Here is a 19,657-nt window from a genome sequence, read left to right as displayed (position 1 = left end):
CTACTGACGCTCCTATAGTTGTAGCTTTGGCGAAATTCCTGAGATGGGCATGGTTTATTCGCTGCAAAAAACTAGGAGATACGCAGACCTAGCTGTAGCCATAACAATGTGATATAACTCCAGTACGGCATTACTAATTAATTCATTTTTAGCTATATGATCTATTGGTCTTGCACTGTATTTTTGTATTTACATGGTTTTATAGTGGTTCTCGGTTGCTGATTATTTTTATTTGATATATATATTGTACTAATTACTGATTTGATATTTTGTTTTGATTGTTTACATGGCATTGTGTTTTTATCCAAAAAGTCCCTTTTTAGCTTTTTGGTATGAACTGTCTTATGATTATTTTAATCGAAATAAAGACTTAACGAACGAAAAATTCAGTTGCTTCGCATTTCCATGCATTCATTCTATCAGAATGTTACCCTTTTCCCAAAAAATGCCTTGAAGTCCAATTAGCAGTGGTGTCAGCATCCAGAGTCCTCTTTATGTTTCCTGAACACTCCAAAACACAGACTCCCAACAATGGCCCTGGTAATGGCAGAGTGAGGGTTGTGAATGGGTGCAGGTATCTACCTAAAGGTAGGAGAGGTGCATCCATCTCTGTCCCATGGTCTGTCATCTTTCCCAATCAATTCAAAACAATAAAATACCTATCTGCCCTTACAAAAGGAAACCCACAGAGCCGAAGTAACGTAGCAGGCTGTCTTGAGATACAGAGGAGGAAAAGGCTTTCCTTTTTATATTCAACCCTCACTCACTCTAGTAGTGACTTCTTCAGCGGGTTCATCCTGGCTGCTAAAAGCCAGGATGGTCTTGACCACATTCCAGGGAACTTTTTTATATATACATATTCTTTTAGTGATCTGGGATTATTATTACTACTAAAAATTACTCATCCATGCCCTGGTATTCATTATTCACAGGGTGGATGGGCACTATACAAATAATTATACTTATGATACTTATAGGGAGGAGCAAAAAAGGAGTACAGTGGTTCTATGACCCTCTGCTTGCCTTCCTGACATGCGGAGGGTTATAGGATCATTGTACTCCTGAGTGAGGGTTGTATTTGAAAAGGAAATCTTTTTCCTTACCTATATTTAAAGACACCCCACTACGTTGCTTCGGCTCTGTGGGTTTACTTGTGCATGGGCCGACAGGTACTTAATTGTTTTTAAGTTTCACGATCAGGGAGAACGCATCCAAATCTTCCCTTATTGCTTAGAAGGTCTCCTCTCCCTTCTGGGTGCTTTCTTTCCTTCAAAAGAGAGTCCAGCTTTTTGTGTCAGTAACCCTGAGAGTTCAGCAGTTTCGGCTCTCAGAAAAATGAAATGCCAGTACTTCCATTCTGCCCACCTTTCCTTTTTCTGATTTCAGTCCTAACTCTACACAGGAAAAAAATGTTACTCTGTAACCATTTGTTTGTGGTGTAGCTCTGTAGACTTGCATGCTCTGCATACTCCTGACATCTAGTGTTGGGCCCATAAGTTTGAGACTTGTTTCCAGTCAAAGACGTTTCGAGTCAAAAGATCTATTATGAGTTGAGCCTTAATCAGGGCCGGACTGGCCCTAGCGGGCACCGGGCAATCCACCGGTGCGCCACACGGGTGGGGGCCGGTTTTGGGACCCTGGGGGCCGTTTTTGTTCCAGGGCTGTTTTTGCAGCATAGCTGCATAATCGGCCCTTTAACAAAATCGGTCGAAAACCGGCCCTGGCGAAGAGCTCGGCGGCACTCCCAAGCCCTTTGGGGGGGCCGGCCGAGCACTTTGCCAAGGCCGGTTTTGGTTCCCAGTCCGGCCCTGGCCTTAATCCACAATGCACCATGACAAAAACTCTACCTCAGATTCTTTTCCACTCTGTGGATAAGTAGTGTAAGTGGAGTGCGGTGTAGAAGACAAGTATATTGTGCATTGTGAAATGTAACTTGAAAACAATATGGCTGGTCATAGATGACTTCTGGGGAAAAGGGTGGGCATGTGAATTTACAGAACCACATACTAGTAACAGAAGACAGGCTACCTTTCTCTGTTTTGGTATACGTGTGGCGGTAGATACTCTGCAAAGACTCTGCATGGACTACATGGAGCAATTTCTCCCGAAAATCTGTGGCTAGGAGGTAGGTGATGCAGATGGATTTCAACAGTTTGTCCAGCTAAAGCCTGTTTACAGGCTTGACTGTCCATAAACTAATGTTTTTTAAGTGTCTGTGGAGCTAACAAAGTGACAGCTTTACTGATGTCTGGCAAAAGTATGTTACCCAAGAATACCGAAGTGGCACTTTGAGTGGAATGTACTTTAGGAGGTAAGTATAGTATGTGCTTGGCATTGGCATAGCAAGTTTTTATACATTTATAGCTCCATCTCACAATGCCTGACTTGGAGATGGGGGTGTCCCGTGTGAGTTTTGTCAAATGCTACGAAAAGTCATTTTGTCCTATAAAATGACTTGGCTCTATTGATGTAATACACAAGTGCCCTTTCAATATGTAGTGGGCGGATTAGTGATTTGCATGTTTAAAATAAGGAGACTGCCCAGCAAGCTTGTAGATGCTTAAGGCTGGTAGGACTGGAGTAGACACATTCACCTCGACTTCACTAAAATGATTCATTTCGCCCCAGCTCTACTAGCCTGTGCATGTGATTCAGTCAGCATGTGCCTGTTAGGAGAGGAAAGTGGAAAACTTTTATATAGGGTTTTTTATGTTACCAGTTTTTTTTTTATAGCGCCAGCATGGAGAAAAAGATTGCTCAGCACATCTCAATGAATTACATCAACCAGCTAGGTTCTATAAAGTGATTTTGTTTATTTCTCATTCCCCCTAAATCATTTTGCAACAATAACATTTTTCACTAAGAATAGCACTGATGCTACTGTTAGACTGTGGTGTTCGAATCTATCGTTAGCCACAACAATTTCTAGCAACACCTATTTCCTAAAAGAAAACGATTACCACAAACATACACCCAACCTTAAGAAAACTTTATTTTCTCCAATATTTGCTATACAACAGAAAAAAAAACTGAATGTCACAAAATTCAATGAGATTTCTAAGACAAATTACATTATTTTCACCTGAAACTGTTATTTACCCATTTGGTTCCCAGGCCTGCACCTCCCTGAAATATTAAAAAAGATTAAATAAAATGGTATAAACCAAATTTACAACACACCTGGATGCCAGCAGGTCGGTGTCAAAAGTCAAATTGAAATGAAGGGACAGCGTAAACTCAGAAGGCTGCTGCTACTTGTGGGGCGTAAAAGGGGTGTGCGTTAGGAAAAAGGACTATTCTGTTCAGCAGATAATCAGCAAGAAGAGGCTTGCGGTGGATCTAAAAATCCAGGGGAAAAAGGGCAAGGGCCTGGAGGTTTTTTTTAGTCCCTGCTTTGAACAGGAGCTGTTTGATAGCATTTTACACCAAGAGGGGAGGAGTCATTTTGAGTAAGGTCTTGACAGGTGTCTTTCACTGAAAAGGGATAATGTGATCTCACTAGGGAGAGGAGTCCTAAAAGGCTAAATAAAGGCAGTGCAAAAACAGCACAGAATATTTTGCAACCACTCCAATCAACAGCAATGGAGAATGGTTCGTTCTGAATTAATAAAACATTACCCTGGGACAAAAGAAGACCGGCTAAATGTGTTTTTTTTTTTTAAATCATGCGTGCTACAAAAGGATTAAGGTATTTATCACAGTCTCCATCACATTATTCGAAGAAATGTACCTGATGTGCAACCCCCGCTCATGTTACTTCCCCCATATCAAATTAAAAGAATCTGTCACTGTAATTAACTTGTGCAGATGTCAGAGTAACTTGTGCAGATGTGTGAGGAACATGATCCACCACTCTAGCTGAGCAAGAATACTTTGCAAACGAAAACTGAAAACAGCGATCGTTCTTGCTGCCACCAAACACTTTCCAAGTTAAGTGCTTATTGCGGACACCTGTTGTGACCTACAGGCCACTATCTAAGCAAGGCCAACTAAACCGGCCTTCCTTTTGAAAATGATAAAAATGTATTCTGGTGATCATCAGTATCAACACTGTGATACTCCTGATCGACCTTGCGAGTCCACTAAATTTTGTCTTGGCAAGTGTGTCTAAAACTAAGGACTACCAGTATAAACAGTGACACTGGAATCAAGACAACTATATCTGCCCTCAAAGGTATGGGTTGTTCTGGCTAAATAATCAGTTTTTCAAGAGCATCAATGTGTGGTTGGTCCCTAAAATGAACTAGAATCTACAATTGTTGGCATGAAGGTTTCATGCATCAGGAAACCACTTTGAACATAAATGTTTTTACATCCCAGTGATACATCAGCAGTCGATAGTGCAGAATCATGGGTTTTGGTTGAGGTTATAATCAACACTTATCTATGGCAGTGGGAAATCTTTGGAGAAGGCATAGTTTGGTTAAGTTTCAGATTTAATATGCTACTTACCAGTATGCATCTGTTCTTGGCATGTAGGGCTGCTGACATTCATATCTGTGCATAGATCGCCGCCTAGTGTTGGGTCCGGATGTTTGCACGTTGTTGTCCTGGAAGAGTCTTCGAAGTATCCTGAGATAGGTGACTCCTCCCCTGGACCACAGTGCGCATGGGCATCCTCTCCATCCTCAGATTGTTTTTCGCCATTGTGGCAGTGATGGAGTAGATACAGAAAGTGATGACCATGCTTACAGTAATTCTGAGAGCTGCAGCTGCTACAGGCGCCGGGGAGGAGGGTGGGCGATATGAATGTCAGCAGCCCTACATGCCAAGAACAGATGCATACTGGTAAGTAGCATATTCAGTTCGAAGCATGTGGGCTGCTGAATTCATATCTGTGCATAGAATATATAGCAGTACCCTCTATTCGCGGCGGCTACCAGTGCCAGCTGCAGCGGTCTGAAAAAGAGTTTTGAGAACAGCCTGTCCTACAGCTGCCTGGTAAATGTATGTGTAGTGGACCAGATGGCTGCTCTACATATATCATGCAAAGGAATGTTTCCCAGGAAAGCCATGGAGGCCCCTAACTTACGTGTTGAGTGGGCTCGTGGGGGAATCGTTAATGTGCGTTTAGCTTTTTGATAGCAAATTTGAATACATTTAACGATCCATCTGGCTATACCTGCTTTGGAGATGGCGTTACCTTTGTGGTGTGGGGCAAAGGCAACGAAAAGTTGTTTTGTTTTCCTAAAGACTTTAGTCCTGTCTATATAGTACATGAGGGCTCTCTTTACATCCAGTGTATGGAGTGCTCTTTCTGCGACAGTTTGTGGGTTTTGAAAGAAAACAGGCAGTTCAATAGTTTGATTCATGTGGAACTGCGATATCACCTTGGGCATGAATTTGGGGTTGGTACGTAGTACGACCCTGTTGGCGTGAACCTGTATGAATGGCTCTTGAACGGTTAGTGCCTGGAGTTCACTAACTCTCCTCAAAGAAGTGATTGCTACTAGGAAGGCTACTTTCCAGGTGAGGAATTGAATCTCGCATGAGTGGAGAGGTTCAAAGGGTGGACCCATCAGGCGTGTGAGGACCAAGTTGAGGTTCCACATTGGAGCTGGTGGGTGTCTTGGAGGAATTACTCGTTTGAGTCCTTCCAAGAATGCTTTGATGGCAGGCACTCTGAATAAAGAGAGGTGCTGCCTGTTCTGGAGATAGGCTGATATTGCGGTCAAATGGACACGTATTGAGGTGTATGCCAGATTGCATCGGTATAGGTGTAAGAGGTAACAAATTATGTTTTGGATGGATGCGTCTAGCGGGTTAATGTCATTGTTATTGCAATAAATGACGAACCTTTTCCATTTGGCTGCATAGCAAGCTCTGGTAGTGGGTCTTCTAGCTTCCTTAATGATGTCCATACAGTCAGGTGGCAGGTTTAGGTAGCCAAACTCTAGGACTTCAGGAGCCAGATTGCCAGGTTCAGCTGTTGCGGATCTGGGTGCTGAATCTCTCCATGGTTCTGCGTCAAATGCGCGGGTTTGATCCGCAGCCTTTGATGCGGCACCACGGAAAGTTCGAGAAAGGTGGTGTACCATGGTTGGCGTGCCCATGTTGGAGCAACCAGGACGAGTGTTAGTGAGTGTTGTCTGAGTTTGCGTGCCACCAGCGGTATCAATGGTGCTGGGGGAAAAGCGTACGCAAATCTGCCGGACCAGTTCATCCATATCGCATTGCCCTGCGACTGCGGATGTGGGAACCTGGCGGCAAAGCTTTGGCATTTTGCGTTTTCGCTTGTGGCGAATAGGTCTATCTCTGGATGGCCCCACTGCTGTAAGTACAGTTGGAGTACTGATGGGTGTAACTCCCACTCGTGCATCTGGTGGCTGTGTCTGCTGAGCAGATCCGCCATCTGGTTGTCCTTGCGGAGGTGTTCCGCCATGAGGAACATGTTCCTCTGAATGGCCCACTTCCACATGCTCTGAGCCAGATGAGACAACTGTGGAGAGTGTGTTCCTCCCTGCTTCTGTATATAGTACATGGCAGTCATGTTGTCCGTCCGGATCAACACGACTTTGTTGCACAAGTGTACTTTGAATGCTTTCATTGCCAGGAAGATTGCCATCAGTTCTAGAAGGTTGATGTGCATCTTCTTTTGTTGTATCGTCCATAGTCCCTGCACTGTGTAATTGAGTACATGAGCTCCCCATCCCTGGAGAGACGCGTCCGCTGTCAGTATTATTTGTGGAACAGGCTCTTGGAACGGTCGGCCCTTGCAAAGGTTTTGTGGATTCCACCAATGCAGAGAGTTGTATGCCCGACCGCTCACCAACACTAGGTCTTTTAGTTGCCCGTGAGCCTGATTCCATTGACGTGCTAAGCACTCCTGAAGCGGGCGCATATGTAGTCTCGCGTGTGGGACTATGAAAATGCAGGAGGCCATCATGCCTATCAGCTGCATGAACACTCGCGCGGGAAGGAAGTGTTGGGGTTTGAACTTGGAAATCAGCATTTGCATGCTGTTGATCCTCACTAAATTTGGCTGAGCTGTGGCTGCCAGAGTGTCTATGGTCGCACCTAGGTACTGTTGTACGTGTGCGGGTTGGAGATGTGATTTCGGGTAATTTAGTGAGAACCCCAGACTGTGAAGAAGGTGAATGGTGCGGGACATGTGGCTGGCACATTGCTGGGCTGACTTTGCCTGAACAAGCCAGTCGTCCAGGTAAGGGTAGACGTGAATGTGTTGCCTCCGTAGATGTGCAGCCACAGTAGCCAGGCACTTTGGGAAAACTCTGGGTGCTGTTGTCACGCCGAAGGGAAGAACTTTGAATTGGTAGTGCTGCCCTTGAATAGTGAACCTGAGATATTTTCTGTGTGAGGGGTGAATGGGTATGTGGAAATACGCATCTTTGAGGTCTAGCGTGGCCAGGAAGTCTCCCTGTTTGAGCAGCGGGAGGACTTGTTGTAGGGTGAGCATGTGGAAATGCTCTGAGAGAATGTAGCGGTTGAGGGGTCTCAGGTCTAGTATAGGTCTGAGTGACCCGTCCTTTTTTGGTATTAAGAAGTACAGGGAGTACACCCCCGTACCTTGCTCGTGGACGGGTACGACCTCTATTGCGCCTTTTTTCAGCATACTTAGCACTTCCTGCTGTAATAGCGTTAAGTGCTCTGAGGACATAGGACGGTGTTTTGGCGGTATTGTGGGTGGAGTGGAGGTTAATTCTAGGCAGTAACCGTGTTTGATAATATCTTTGACCCACCTGTCCGTGGTGATGGAATTCCACGTGGACAGGAATCTTTGTAGCCTTCCCCCGACAGGTGTTATGTGGTCGGGAGGAAGGGAGAGGGCGTCACTGTTTGTTCTTGGGGGGAGGACCTGGTATTGCCGTATCCGCGTCCTCTGCCCTTTGTGCTGGAGCCACGATATCCACCCCGGGTGTTTTTATCGTAGGTACTTTGTGTGTTGCCTTTGTTGTAGGTTTGCTGTGACCCCTGTCCTCTACCTGCTCCTCTATTTCCGGGGCGACGAAAGGAGCCACTCCGAAAGGTCTGCGTTTGGAGAGCCCCCATGGACTTTGCAGTGTCTGTGTCCTTTTTTATTTTTTCTAGGGTGGTGTCAACCTCTGGTCCGAAAAAGTAGTCGGGGTTGACCGGCTGATTGAGGATGTTATTTTGAACCTCAGGTTTGAATCCGGAGATTCGTAACCAGGCGTGTCGTCGTAACAGGACGCTGGTGTTTATTGCTCTGGCAGCTGTATCTGCGGCATCCAGTGCACACTTAATGGATGCGTTCGTGAGGAGTTGTCCCTCCCTGATGAGGATCTCTGCTCCCTCTTTGTATTGGTCAGGGAGATGTTGGAGTAGGGTTTCTAATGTGTCATAGTGTGCGCGATCGTAGCGAGCTAGGAGCGCCTGGGTATTGGCAATACGCCATATGTTAGCTGCCTGGGCTGCAACCCATTTGCCGGAGGTCTCTAGCACCTTGGACTCTTTGTCCGGGGGAGGAGCATCACCAGTTGTCTGCGAGTGCGCCCGTTTGCGAGCATTAGCGACTACGATGGAATCCAGAGGCAACTGGCCTTTAATGTACGTAGGGTCCCCAGGCGCTGACCTATATTTTTTGTCGATCCTGGGGTTTATTACTCTTGCCCTAGTGGGTTCTTTGAAAATGTCCTTTGCTGGTTTGAGTACACCTTTCAGCATGGGTAGAGTTTTGATATTCCTTTGAGGATGCGAAAGTATCCATTAGAAAATCGTCCTCGATTGTGTCAGAGTGGAGTTGCACACCATGATTGGCCGCAGCACGTTCAATGAGGGCGTTGAATGCGGCAGTGTCCTCTGTGGGGGACGTTTTCACGCCATATAGCTGCATGTCCTGTGTATCCATAGGTGCGCCCGGGTCTACAGTGTCATCCCAAGCCTGGTCAGGGTCCTGTTGGCCTTCAGGGTCCATCTCTCTGGGATAGGGGACGTCGTCACCCATGTAGTCCTCCAAAGCGTCGGTTTCGGAGGGTGTCGGAGAGAAGGGCTGTGGATCTAGGTAAGAGGTATGGAGACGTTCGTAAAGAACTGGTTCCGAATCGGATTTCAAACAGTTTTGGCGCCGTGGATGGTGGCAGTCCAAAAGTGATGTTGGGTGTTGCTGGAGAAGCTTTTTGAGCTTTTTTCGGCTCGGGGCCCGACGTGTCCTGGAGGGCTGCCTTTTCTTTGATGCGTAGCAAGGACGCTGCAACTTGTCGCACCTGTAACGCCGACGGTTCTTTGGCGCCGAGCGGTTCTGTAGAGGCAGGCGTGGACTTCTTTGGGGCCACGGGGTCATCGAGTCGAGGAGAGGTAGTAGCTGTCGACGGCGTCGATGATTGGGCCTTCTGTGCTGCTTTTGAAGCGGTGTGCGACGCAGCGGCCATTTTGACCCTTGTGGCCGGAGCCGATTGTTTCGGTGCCGGGGGCCGAGGCGGTTTGGCGGCACCGATGGCCTTTTTCCGTGTGTCGGCACCGACGTCGGCAGCTGCGAGTTCGGCACCGAAGTCCCGTTTGGTGCGGTCGGTGCCGACGGGTTTGGCTGGCGTCGAAGGTGTAGTGGGCTTCGATCCGACCAGTGTCACTTTCAGTTTCGGTTTCTGTGGAACTGATACGACTTTTGGTTTCGGTTTCGAAGAAGGGAAACCAGTCATTTTGGGTACTAATGGCTGTCGCTGAATGTCCGAGGCCGGGCCAGAGGGCGGGGCCGAAGAACTGCGGGATAGGTCTTGGGTAAGGCCCGAAGGCGATCCCTCTACCGGAGCCATAGACTGACGCACTGGGATATCCTCCGTCTGTACGGGTGGGCCTTGCTCGTCACCGGAGCTACTTTCTTCGGCCCCTAAGGCCTCATCGTAGTCTCCTACCTCGGTGTCGGCTTCTTCCCTGTGAAAGAGTTGTTCTTCGATGTCTTCCGATCCGGAATCGTGTTCGGAAGCGGGGCTGGAGGGTAGGTTCCCCATGCCTTCCACATCTTCGTCCTCGGTGCTGAAGATGTTGGTTGGGGCCGGTGCCGCTTGCTGCGCTTCAAGTCTCGCTGCTCGTCGATTCCGGAGAGTCTTTTTGGATCGGAATAGGGCACAGGCCATACATGTGGATTCGTCGTGATCCGGTGAAAGGCATTTGTTGCACACCGGGTGGACGTCGACATGGGGATATTTCGCATTACAAACAGGACACCGCTTGAATGGTGTCCTCGATTCCATCGTCGATGTGGGGTCGATGGTCGGATATGATGCGAAAAAGTTGTTTTTGAAGTCAGTAAACTAACAAGTAACTGTCGATACCGATCGGGAACAGTACCGACGCGAACTAAAGGCCTTTTGGCCTGAGAAAAAGTTTTTCCTAACTTGAGTCAAGATAAGCACATCCGAACCCAATGGCGGAAAAAAACAATCTGAGGATGGAGAGGATGCCCATGCACACTGTGGTCCAGGGGAGGAGTCACCTATCTCAGGATACTTCGAAGACTCTTCCAGGACAACAACGTGCAAACATCCGGACCCAACACTAGGCGGCGATCTATGCACAGATATGAATTCAGCAGCCCACATGCCTCAAACGTAAAAGTATTGTGCACTACTTCTTAATTAAGGAATCCCACTTCATAATTCTTCCACCGAAAAAACATTTTACTGTGCACTCACAATACATGCTGCTTATGAACGTTGTGTGGCATCAAACTCCTTACGGGGAAGCTTGCTTTTCTATCTTTTAAGTTCGAAGTACGCAAAAAAGTGATTGATGGAATACTTCAATTAATCTCAGTCACTGGTAATTACTCGGGGGCACACCCCAGTCCATTGTGATTTTTGACATCATGCCACCAAAGTTTGGACCCAGCCATATGCAAATCAGTCTTGATCCTGCTCCAATGGGAATAGTCCAGCCCGAACTGCAAGGCCAGGTCCTCCCGGAACCGAAACACATGTAACCCAGGACAGGATTCACCCTTATTAGGGATCATCAGCTGGGTATAGGTTGGTTTCAGTGACACAGTGTGCATGGAATCCACGTCTGGGCATAACCATCCCACTTAGGGCTTCACACTGATCTATATAAAAAAGTGATGGATGGAGTTGCAGTAGACGTACTAAGTGGGACGGGAAGGCCCTTGCTCACTGTTCTCTAAGACTCAAACTATACCACAGTGATGAGGCTTAAGAAGGTAGAAAGCAGTATGGGGTTGCTTGTGTTCCCATTTGAAGGGACTTGGCCTGGCTGTTCGGGCTGGACTGTTCCTATAGGAGCAGGACCAAGACTGATTTGAATAAGACATATTTCTGTACAGAATGGCACAGTTGGTGAAAAATGATGGTGTGGTATAGAGCCAAGAGCGATTGCCAGAGGCTGAGATTCTTTCCATCACCTTGTTGTTATTGCCTTTCAAGGTCAGCATGGCTTTCCCAACAAAGCAATTCCTTTTGTCTCACGGAAGCATAAAGGACAAGTTACTTAGCTTTGATATTGCCTTATCTGGTAGAGACATAATTAAGCCGCAGATTCCTTACCTTAGAATATCCCAGGCAACAGGCTGGATCTTGAAACTTTTGCTGGAGCAACACCCTTGCGCGCCAGTAGGTAGCGCTTAGTGAACATGAGCAGCAATGTCCACGTTGCTGCCTGACAAATGTCAAGGACTGGAGCACCATGTTGCAATGCTGTGATCGCAGCCTTAGCTCTGGCGGAATGAGCTCTTGAACTTTCAGGAAGCTGTTTCTCGGCCAGAGCGTAGCAAATTTGGATGCAGAGGACGACCCATCACGCAATAGTCCACTTCTGCACCGCAGGACTTTTCTTTGATCCAACGTACCCCATGAAGAGTCGGTCGCCCACCCGGGACTCTTTAGTGGAGTTAATGTAGAACGACAATGCTCTTTTTGGGTCCAGACGGTGGAATCGCTCCTCCTCTTTAGAGGGATGTGTAGAAAGTTGTCAGGGTGACAGATTGCCTAACGCGGAATGGTGTAACCAATTTTGGTAAGAAGAGGCCCAAGCGCGGAGCAACACCTTGTAAGGAAAGATGGTCACTTAAGGAGGCTTGGATGACAGAGCCTGCAATTCGCAAACCATCCTGGCAGATGTTATTGCCACTAAAAAGGCAGTGTTGATGGTAAGCAGCCAGTGGGTGCAGTTGTGCAGGGGTTTGACTGGAGCACACACCAGGAAGGTGAGAACCAAATTAAGGTCCCACTGAGGCATGATGAAAGGCAGGTGGAAATATATGTCCAAGCCCCTTGAGAAATCTATTTACCTCAGGGGATTTAAATAAAGAGGGCTGGCTTGGCAGCCTCAAAAAGGCAGAAAGAGTCGAAAGGTACCCTTTGAGAGTGCCCAGAGCCCTGCTGGGCAAGTGTCAGAATAAAGAGTATGGGCTGAGAGAGGGAAGCAGAAAGTGGATCAATAGATCTTTTTTAGCACAATTTTACAAATGTGTCCCACTTGAACGGGGAAAACTGTTTTGGTGAAGGGCCGCCTGGCCGCCAAAACAACATTGCAAACTTCGGGGAGAAGGTCGAATGCTATCAACTACGGCCACTCAATCGCCACGTAAGAAGGCATAGATTTGACAGGTTCGAGTGGAGAACCCTCCCCTGTTGCTACGACAGAAGATCCTACCGAAAGGACAGCTTGATCGGAGGATCGATGCTCAATTGGAGAAGCTTGGGATACCCAGACTCCATGTCCAGTCCGGAGCCACAAGAATAACTTGGGACCCGGTGTCTTCTGATCTTCTTAAATACTCTGGACAGGAGTGGTATTGGCAGAAAGATATAGAGGAGGCCTGAGGTCTACTCGAAACGAAAAGTGTCGCCGAGTGGGTGCCGCCTTGGAAACTCCAGCGCGCAAATCTGCCGATATTGCACACTAGGCAGAGGCGAACAGATCTAACCAAGGCTCTCCATACTTCTGAAAGAAACCTTGCGCTACCTCTGGATGGAGAAGCCATTTATGATTCGCTTAGATGGCCGAGTTCGTCCGATCTGGCGTTCATGGAACCTGCCAGGTGTTGAACCTCCAGGGATATGCCCTGCTGTTCTAGCCATGCCCAGAGAAACAGGGCCTGCTGACAAAGGGTCCACGACCCCAACCTGCCCTGTTTCAGTAGCAAACGGCTGTGGTTTTGTCCATGAACACCTGAATCCGCTTTCCCTTGATGGAAGGAAGAAAAGCTTTCAATGCCAAGCAATTTGCTCAGAGATCCAGCAAGTTTATGTGGAGTCTGGATCCCGCTCGAGACCAGAGTCCTCTGATCTCCACCTCTCCCAGATAGTCACCCAATCCCAGGGGTGACATTTGTCACAACTGTGTGATCTGGTTTGGGAAGGGAGAGCGGTCTGCCTCGGTCTCAATTGTGGTTGGTCAGTCACCACTGCAGGTCCTGTGCAGTTCCCTCTGATATCTGGACCATGTTGAAGAGATTCCCCTGATGCTGCGCCCACTGGAACTTAAAGTCCCACTGCAGAGCCTGCATGCCATGTGGCATTTTTTGCTAGCAGGATGCAGGAGCCAATGAGGCCCAGCAGCTTCAGATTCAGTCTCACCAAAATCCAAGATAGAGGCTGAAACATCTGTATCATAGCTCAAGTATCCTGGACTCGCCGCTCGGGAGGATAGGCCCAAAACTGCACTCTGTCCAGAACAGCTGAGATGAAAGTGAGCATCTGAGATGGAGTTAGGTGTGACTTCAGCACGTTGATAGTGAGCCTCAGGGAAAGCAGGAGGTTCGCCGTACTCTGCAGGTGGAAACAGCCTGGACAAGCCCTCTTTCAGCAGCCAGTCATCAAGACAGGGGAAGACTGACACCCCTGATCTGCGCAGATTACCCACAACCACTGCCATCACCTCGGTGAACACCCTATAGGTGCAGGTAAGACCAAAATGGAGCACCGTGAACAGAAAGTGCTGTTGACCTACCAAGAACCGCAGGTAACGCTGATAAGCAGGCAGGACGGGAATGTGAAAATAGGCGTCCTGCAAGTCCAACACTACCATCCAGTCGCTGGGGTCTAAGGCAGACAAGACCTGAGCCAGAGTGAGCATTTTGAACTTTTCCTTTTTGAGGAAGTCGTTGAGGGCTCATAGATCTAGGATAAGATAAAGTCCCTTGCCCTTTTTCGGGACCATGAAGTAGCGGGAATAGCAACCACAGCCTACTTCTGGCACCGGAGCCCGCTCTATGGCTCCCTTGGCCAAGAGGGACCTGACTTTCTCCTGAAACAAGGTCATGTGATTTTCTGTCAGCTGGTTGCACGTCAGAGGCATGGAGGGAGGGGTAGCCTCGAATGGTAGGGAGTTGCCCTTCCAGGCTATCTGAAAAAATCACCTGTCCTACATGATGGTTTGTCGGTTGCGGAGGTGATGGCTGATCCTGCCACCAACTAGACGCCCATGATCCTGAAGGGCCGGACTAGGAATGTTTAGAGGCTGGAGTAGGGAGTGGATGATTGTACCTCTGACCGCCTGATCCATGGGGTTGAAAGGAGCCACACCCAAGGCAACGTACAGGTTGCTGAACTTGCACGGTCTTGTGACTGGAATATGGCTGGCGCGGCTGAAAGCCTTTTCAAAGCCATAAAAAGCAGACATGGGAAAGGTGGTCATCAAAACGCCCAAGGAGTTGGCCATAGCCCACGAGTCTTTAAAGCGTTCCAGGGCCATGTCTGCCTGGTCTCCGAAGAGACGGGTGCTATCAAAGGGCATGTCCATGAAGGAAGCCTGGACATCCCCAGAAAAGCCAGACGTCCTCAGCCGAGCGTAGTGTCGAAAAGCCACTGCTGACACTGCTCTGCCTAGCAAGTAAGTGGTGTGAAGCCTGCAACGAATGGCGAACTTGGTCCATCTCCCCTGTCTGATACCACTTAGGAAAGAAAGGCCTGGGTCTCCTCTAGAACCTGTGACAGCAGCTGCGCAACCATTTCCCACAAAGAGTGGGCGTAACAGCCCAAGAGGCACGCACTGTTCACTGACCGCAATGCAAGGCTGGTGGAAGAAAAAAATCTTCTTGCCCAAACTACCCAGCCTCTTAGATTAGATAGACTGAAGGGAGCTGAAGGTCCAGGACCTGCCCTTCTCACCTCCATAGCGTATTAAGCTCCCTCCTCCGTGGCCACAGTACAGGGAGAGAATCCGGGGAGGAATCCAGTCCACTGACCTCACCCAATTGCTCATACCAGTCCATTTTGTGATCGGGCTGGTCTTGTAAAGGGTCCAGCAACCCGTCCCAATCCTCCTCCTTTCTTAGCCCCTCAAAATAAGGCTGAGGATCTGACCTAGGATCCGAGGGTGGCGCCAGAACCAGCATCAAATGGCACCGATCTGCGGCAGACTGGAGACACGCCGAAATTGTGGTTTTCCATAAGCCGGGCCGACCCCCGGACCAACACGCCTCCTATCGCCCCATTTCCCTTTTAAATGTGGAGGCCAAAATATTGCCAAAGCATTGGTGAACCGTCTCTTGCCACATATCACCACCTTAGTGCACCCGGACCAGGCGGGATTCATGCCTCAGCGGGCAACCAGACATAACATCCGGAGGGCGCAGGTGGCAGTAGCGGCCGTACAAAGGACGGGACAGCCGGCGGCCTTGATGCTGGCGGACATGGATAGAGCGTTTGACTCCCTCAGCTGGGTTTATCTCTTCGCATTGCTCCGCAGACTGAATCTGGGTCCCCGGTTCCTTTCCTACATAACGCTCCTTTACACGGACCTCACGGCGGCGGTGCGAGTAGCGGGGGCGACCTCTCCTACTTTCTCCTTGGGATGCGGAACGCGGCAGGGATGCCCTTTGTCCCCGTATCTGTTCGCTCTTGCTATGGAGCCGCTGGCTATGTGGATACGCATAGACGCGCAGGTTGGAGGGTTTGAATGGGCCACGGGCCTGTCCGATCGGATTGCGCTATATGCGGACGATGTCCTCCTTTTTCTTACGTATGTGGACAGGACTGGGCCACGGCTCCTGCGCATTATGCAGGTTTTCGGGGAAACGTCCGGCTTGTACATGAACCCTCGCAAGTCCACCCTGTGGGCGCTGGGTGAGCGCACGAAAATGGGGGCGTGGGCCTCTTCAGTTCAGTTGGCGGTGGGGGGACTGAAATATTTGGGGGTGTTCTTGACGGATGTGCCGGCGGTCTCCTGGGAGCGAAATGTGGCCCCTGTATGGGAGCGGGTCCGCTCCGATATTAAAATCTGGTCCCGTATGCCCTTGACTCAGTATGGGCGATCGGCAATATTTAAAATGGTGGCGCTCCCTCGACTCCTATATCAGCTACAGAACCACCCATACAAGATTCAGCCAGGTTGGTTCAGACAGGTGAATTCGGTGCTGGGGCAATTCCTGTGGGAGGGGGGTAGGGTGCGCGTGGCTATACGGACGTGCTTCCTATCCACCTACTGTGGAGGGCTGGCCACCTCGGATATTCTGTCATATTATCAAGCTTCACATCTTCTAGTCCTTAACGAATGGTGGTACGGGGACAGGGGAGACCCGGCATATGCGCTGGAACGGCAACTTATGGGACGTCACACGCTGCATACACTCCTTTACTCTGCGTCCCTGAGGGGTGTGCTGCCCCCGGTCACGCAGGTAGTGTTTCAAATCTGGAGGCAGGCTTTGCGCCGTATGGGATGGTGGCGGACCTTGACTCGTGAGACTCCCCTGTGGCACAATGGGCGTCTACCCCACTTGGCGGCCCTACAAGGTTTTAAGGGATGGGATGACATTGGCATCTCCACGCTGGGAGATGTCATGCGAGGGACAATACTTAAATCTTTCCCTGAGCTACAGAAGGAATTCCATATGCCACGTGAGCAATTTTTTCGATATCTCCAGCTCAGGCATGCCCTGTCGCCCGCATTGGTGGGACTGGATTCGCTCCGTGACTTCAGCCCATTGGAGGCGCAAGTCTTCATGGGGGATCTACCAGATAAAAAAACTTCCAGGATCTATCAATCCCTTGTTACGCACAGCTCCCCCACACTGAGCAAACTTCGGGGGGACTGGGAGGCAGAGGTGGGCGCTCTGGAGGAAGAGGATTGGAGGGAGGCGCTGGCCGCCCCGCGAGGTGCTGCTATAGCCATGAGGCTCCGGCTGGTTCAATTTAAATACCTGCACCGGGTGTACTTCACGAGAGTGCGGCTGTGGCGGGCGGGGCTGATTGCATCCCCGGAGTGCCTGAGGTGCGGCAGGGAAGAGGGCACATTCTTTCACACTATCTGGCAGTGCGCCTCCCTTGATCGCTTCTGGAGGGGAGTGTTGGCGTGCCTTTCGGAAGTATTGGGGTGGGAGCTCCCCCGCTCGCCGCGATTGGCTCTACTCCATGTCATGGAGGATATAGGGGGCAATATATATAAACGTCATCTCTTGTTGCTGGGACTCACTCTGGCCAAGCGGGATATTGCAAGGGAGTGGAAGGCGACACGAGCCCCATCCATGATGGGATGGAAGAACGGCCTGGACTTTTGTATGGGGCTGGAGCGGCCCGTCTTCGAGGCCAGGGGGTGCCCACGCAAACACTTTAAGATCTGGAAACGCTGGGCAGACTACCGTGGAATAGGGCTGGAACCCCCCGCAGAGAGGGAGACCAATCCATAGGGGCAGCTATACACGGACGTTGGTGGTCCTGGGGGGGCAGTGCGGGGATGCGTACGCTGCGAGGGGAGAGCGGGATGGATGGAGGGGGGAGAGTAGGGCTAGCAGTAGGAAGTGCGATCTTTGGGGTTTGGGGGCGGGGGGAGTTGGGACGGGAGTTGGGGAGTTATTGAATATACAATTGTCTATTGCCTTTATGTAAATGTATGAAGGATTTGGCAGACGTCTCTGGGTTACAGGGCTCTGCATGGCGATGGCTATATTGACATAATAAAATTTGTTTTAAAAAAAAAAAAATGACACCGATCTGGCTCCAGGTCATCGGGGATAAGTATGGGACTGGCACTGCTGAGAGTCTCGGTGCAGGGGCCGGCGCTGGGGAAGGTTGCAGGGAAAAGACCAGAGCGGAACCTAATGGAGTCCTTTATTTGCCTCGGGGGTCCTAAGGCAAGCTGGGAGGGTCAGGTCACCCAAGTATGAGGCACATGGCAACATAAAATTCTATAAGTTTGGCGGTTGCTCCGGCTCCTGGAAATGCAGGGAAGCACGGGACCGACCCAGGCGCAGGTTTCACAGAAGGAGGCCTAGAGCATCGAGGCTCTTCCGTTGCGACGGTTGACAGATGGGAAAAAGAGGAAGCATGCTTCGACTTGTGTTTTTTATGCCTCTTACCTGACCGACTCAACGACTTAAAGTGGTGACACAAGGCCTTAGGACTCTGGGAGCGGTGCCCAGACCTTCCCTTCGAACGAGAAAGAGACCTTCGGGGCGAGTGGTGTGGAGACGAATGTCAGGCCACAAGCAGCTTTAGGGACCACTCCCTCAATGTCTTTGGAGCCATGGTCCAGCAGTCAGAGCACTAAGTCAAGTCGTGGTCGTGCTCCAGGCACCAGAAACAAATTAAGTATGGATCTGTCACCTACATGGCGCAGTGGTAGGCGTCGTACGGTTTGAATCCAGAAATTTTCTACACCATCGAGGGAAATCCTACACACCAAAATTCGCCGACAAAATGTCACAAAAAGCCCATCAAAAAGTGACAGAGGGAGGCTCTCTTCATGGATCTGCGCTAGCTGGCATGGAATGAAAAGAACGGACGTCAGTGCGCTGAGGTGGCACCTATATAGGTGACGCAGACGTCACTTACGGCCTGGATGGAGAAGCCAACAAATGCCACCTACTGGCACGCAAAGGTATTGCTTGAGCAAACGTTTTCGGATCCAGCCTAGCGCCTGGGATATTCTAAGGTAAGGAATCTGTGGCTCTATGTCTCTATCAGATGCTCGAATTAATTACAGCTCTTGCATAGCCGCACACCATGACCCAAGGAAATCAATGAGTATAGAAATGAAGGACGCCACTCATTGGATATTTATAATAGCAGTATGGGTAGATACAAACAACATGACCTCCTTTCCTAAGTGTTAGGTTGAGCCTATTGTTAATAAACAACTCACAACAATATTCAACTGTACAACTTGTTCTTCACCTGGAGAAAAGCTCTAAAGCTTCCCTAGTTATCATCAGGTGACAATACAATCACCTTTGAGGCAGTTCTGAATTTTTTAAATTAAACGTCATGCAAATTGGAAATCCATGGGGGCATCTGATATGTGGGCAAATAGTGTGATTAAGAGACAGTCTTATGTTCCTGAAGAAAAAGGGGTCCAATTACAGATGCAGTCTTGGCCCACCATACTAGAAACTTTGACGAAGCCATAAGGCATTGAAAGCAATTTTTTTTATAATGCATTAACTGGGTTGCAATGAAAGATAGTGTAAAATAATCATTGTAAATAAATAGTAAACTCTAGAACTTTAACCTTATAAGTCTTGAATCACCTAAAATATTTGGGGGCGTGTCACAGCTGTGCTGTGTGCAATTTCTTACCTCTCCCAAAGAGAAATAATGTCGTGGAATCTGGGAATCAGGATACACATTCTCAAGATACCAAGAGAAGGGTTTGCAGTGCAATTTATGTCGCAGATTAAGTCGAGTTGCTATGTCTCCAAAATCCACTTTTGTAACGCCTGCGGAGACAAAGTGTTTTATTGAATAAACGGGTCTTCTTACTTTTTCTGGGTTTCTGATACTGAAGCATAAAG

At 49.0% G+C, this 19,657-nt stretch overlaps 1 protein-coding gene across 1 annotated transcript in view; it reads right to left on the bottom strand.

Moving 5' to 3' along the window:
- The window catches only part of GALNT1 (polypeptide N-acetylgalactosaminyltransferase 1), a 525,156-nt gene that overhangs the window by 66,042 nt on the left and 439,457 nt on the right, over positions 1-19,657 (bottom strand). Inside the window, exon 9 of the mRNA XM_085606855.1 lies at positions 19,443-19,582. Coding sequence (XP_085462981.1) covers positions 19,443-19,582 — 140 coding nt within the window. The remainder of the gene's footprint in view (positions 1-19,442; positions 19,583-19,657) is intronic.

This window comes from Triturus cristatus, chromosome 5_2, assembly GCF_964204655.1.
Source record: "Triturus cristatus chromosome 5_2, aTriCri1.1, whole genome shotgun sequence".
Taxonomy (NCBI): Eukaryota; Metazoa; Chordata; class Amphibia; order Caudata; family Salamandridae; genus Triturus; species Triturus cristatus.
This window is presented reverse-complemented; position numbering and strand designations above follow the sequence as displayed.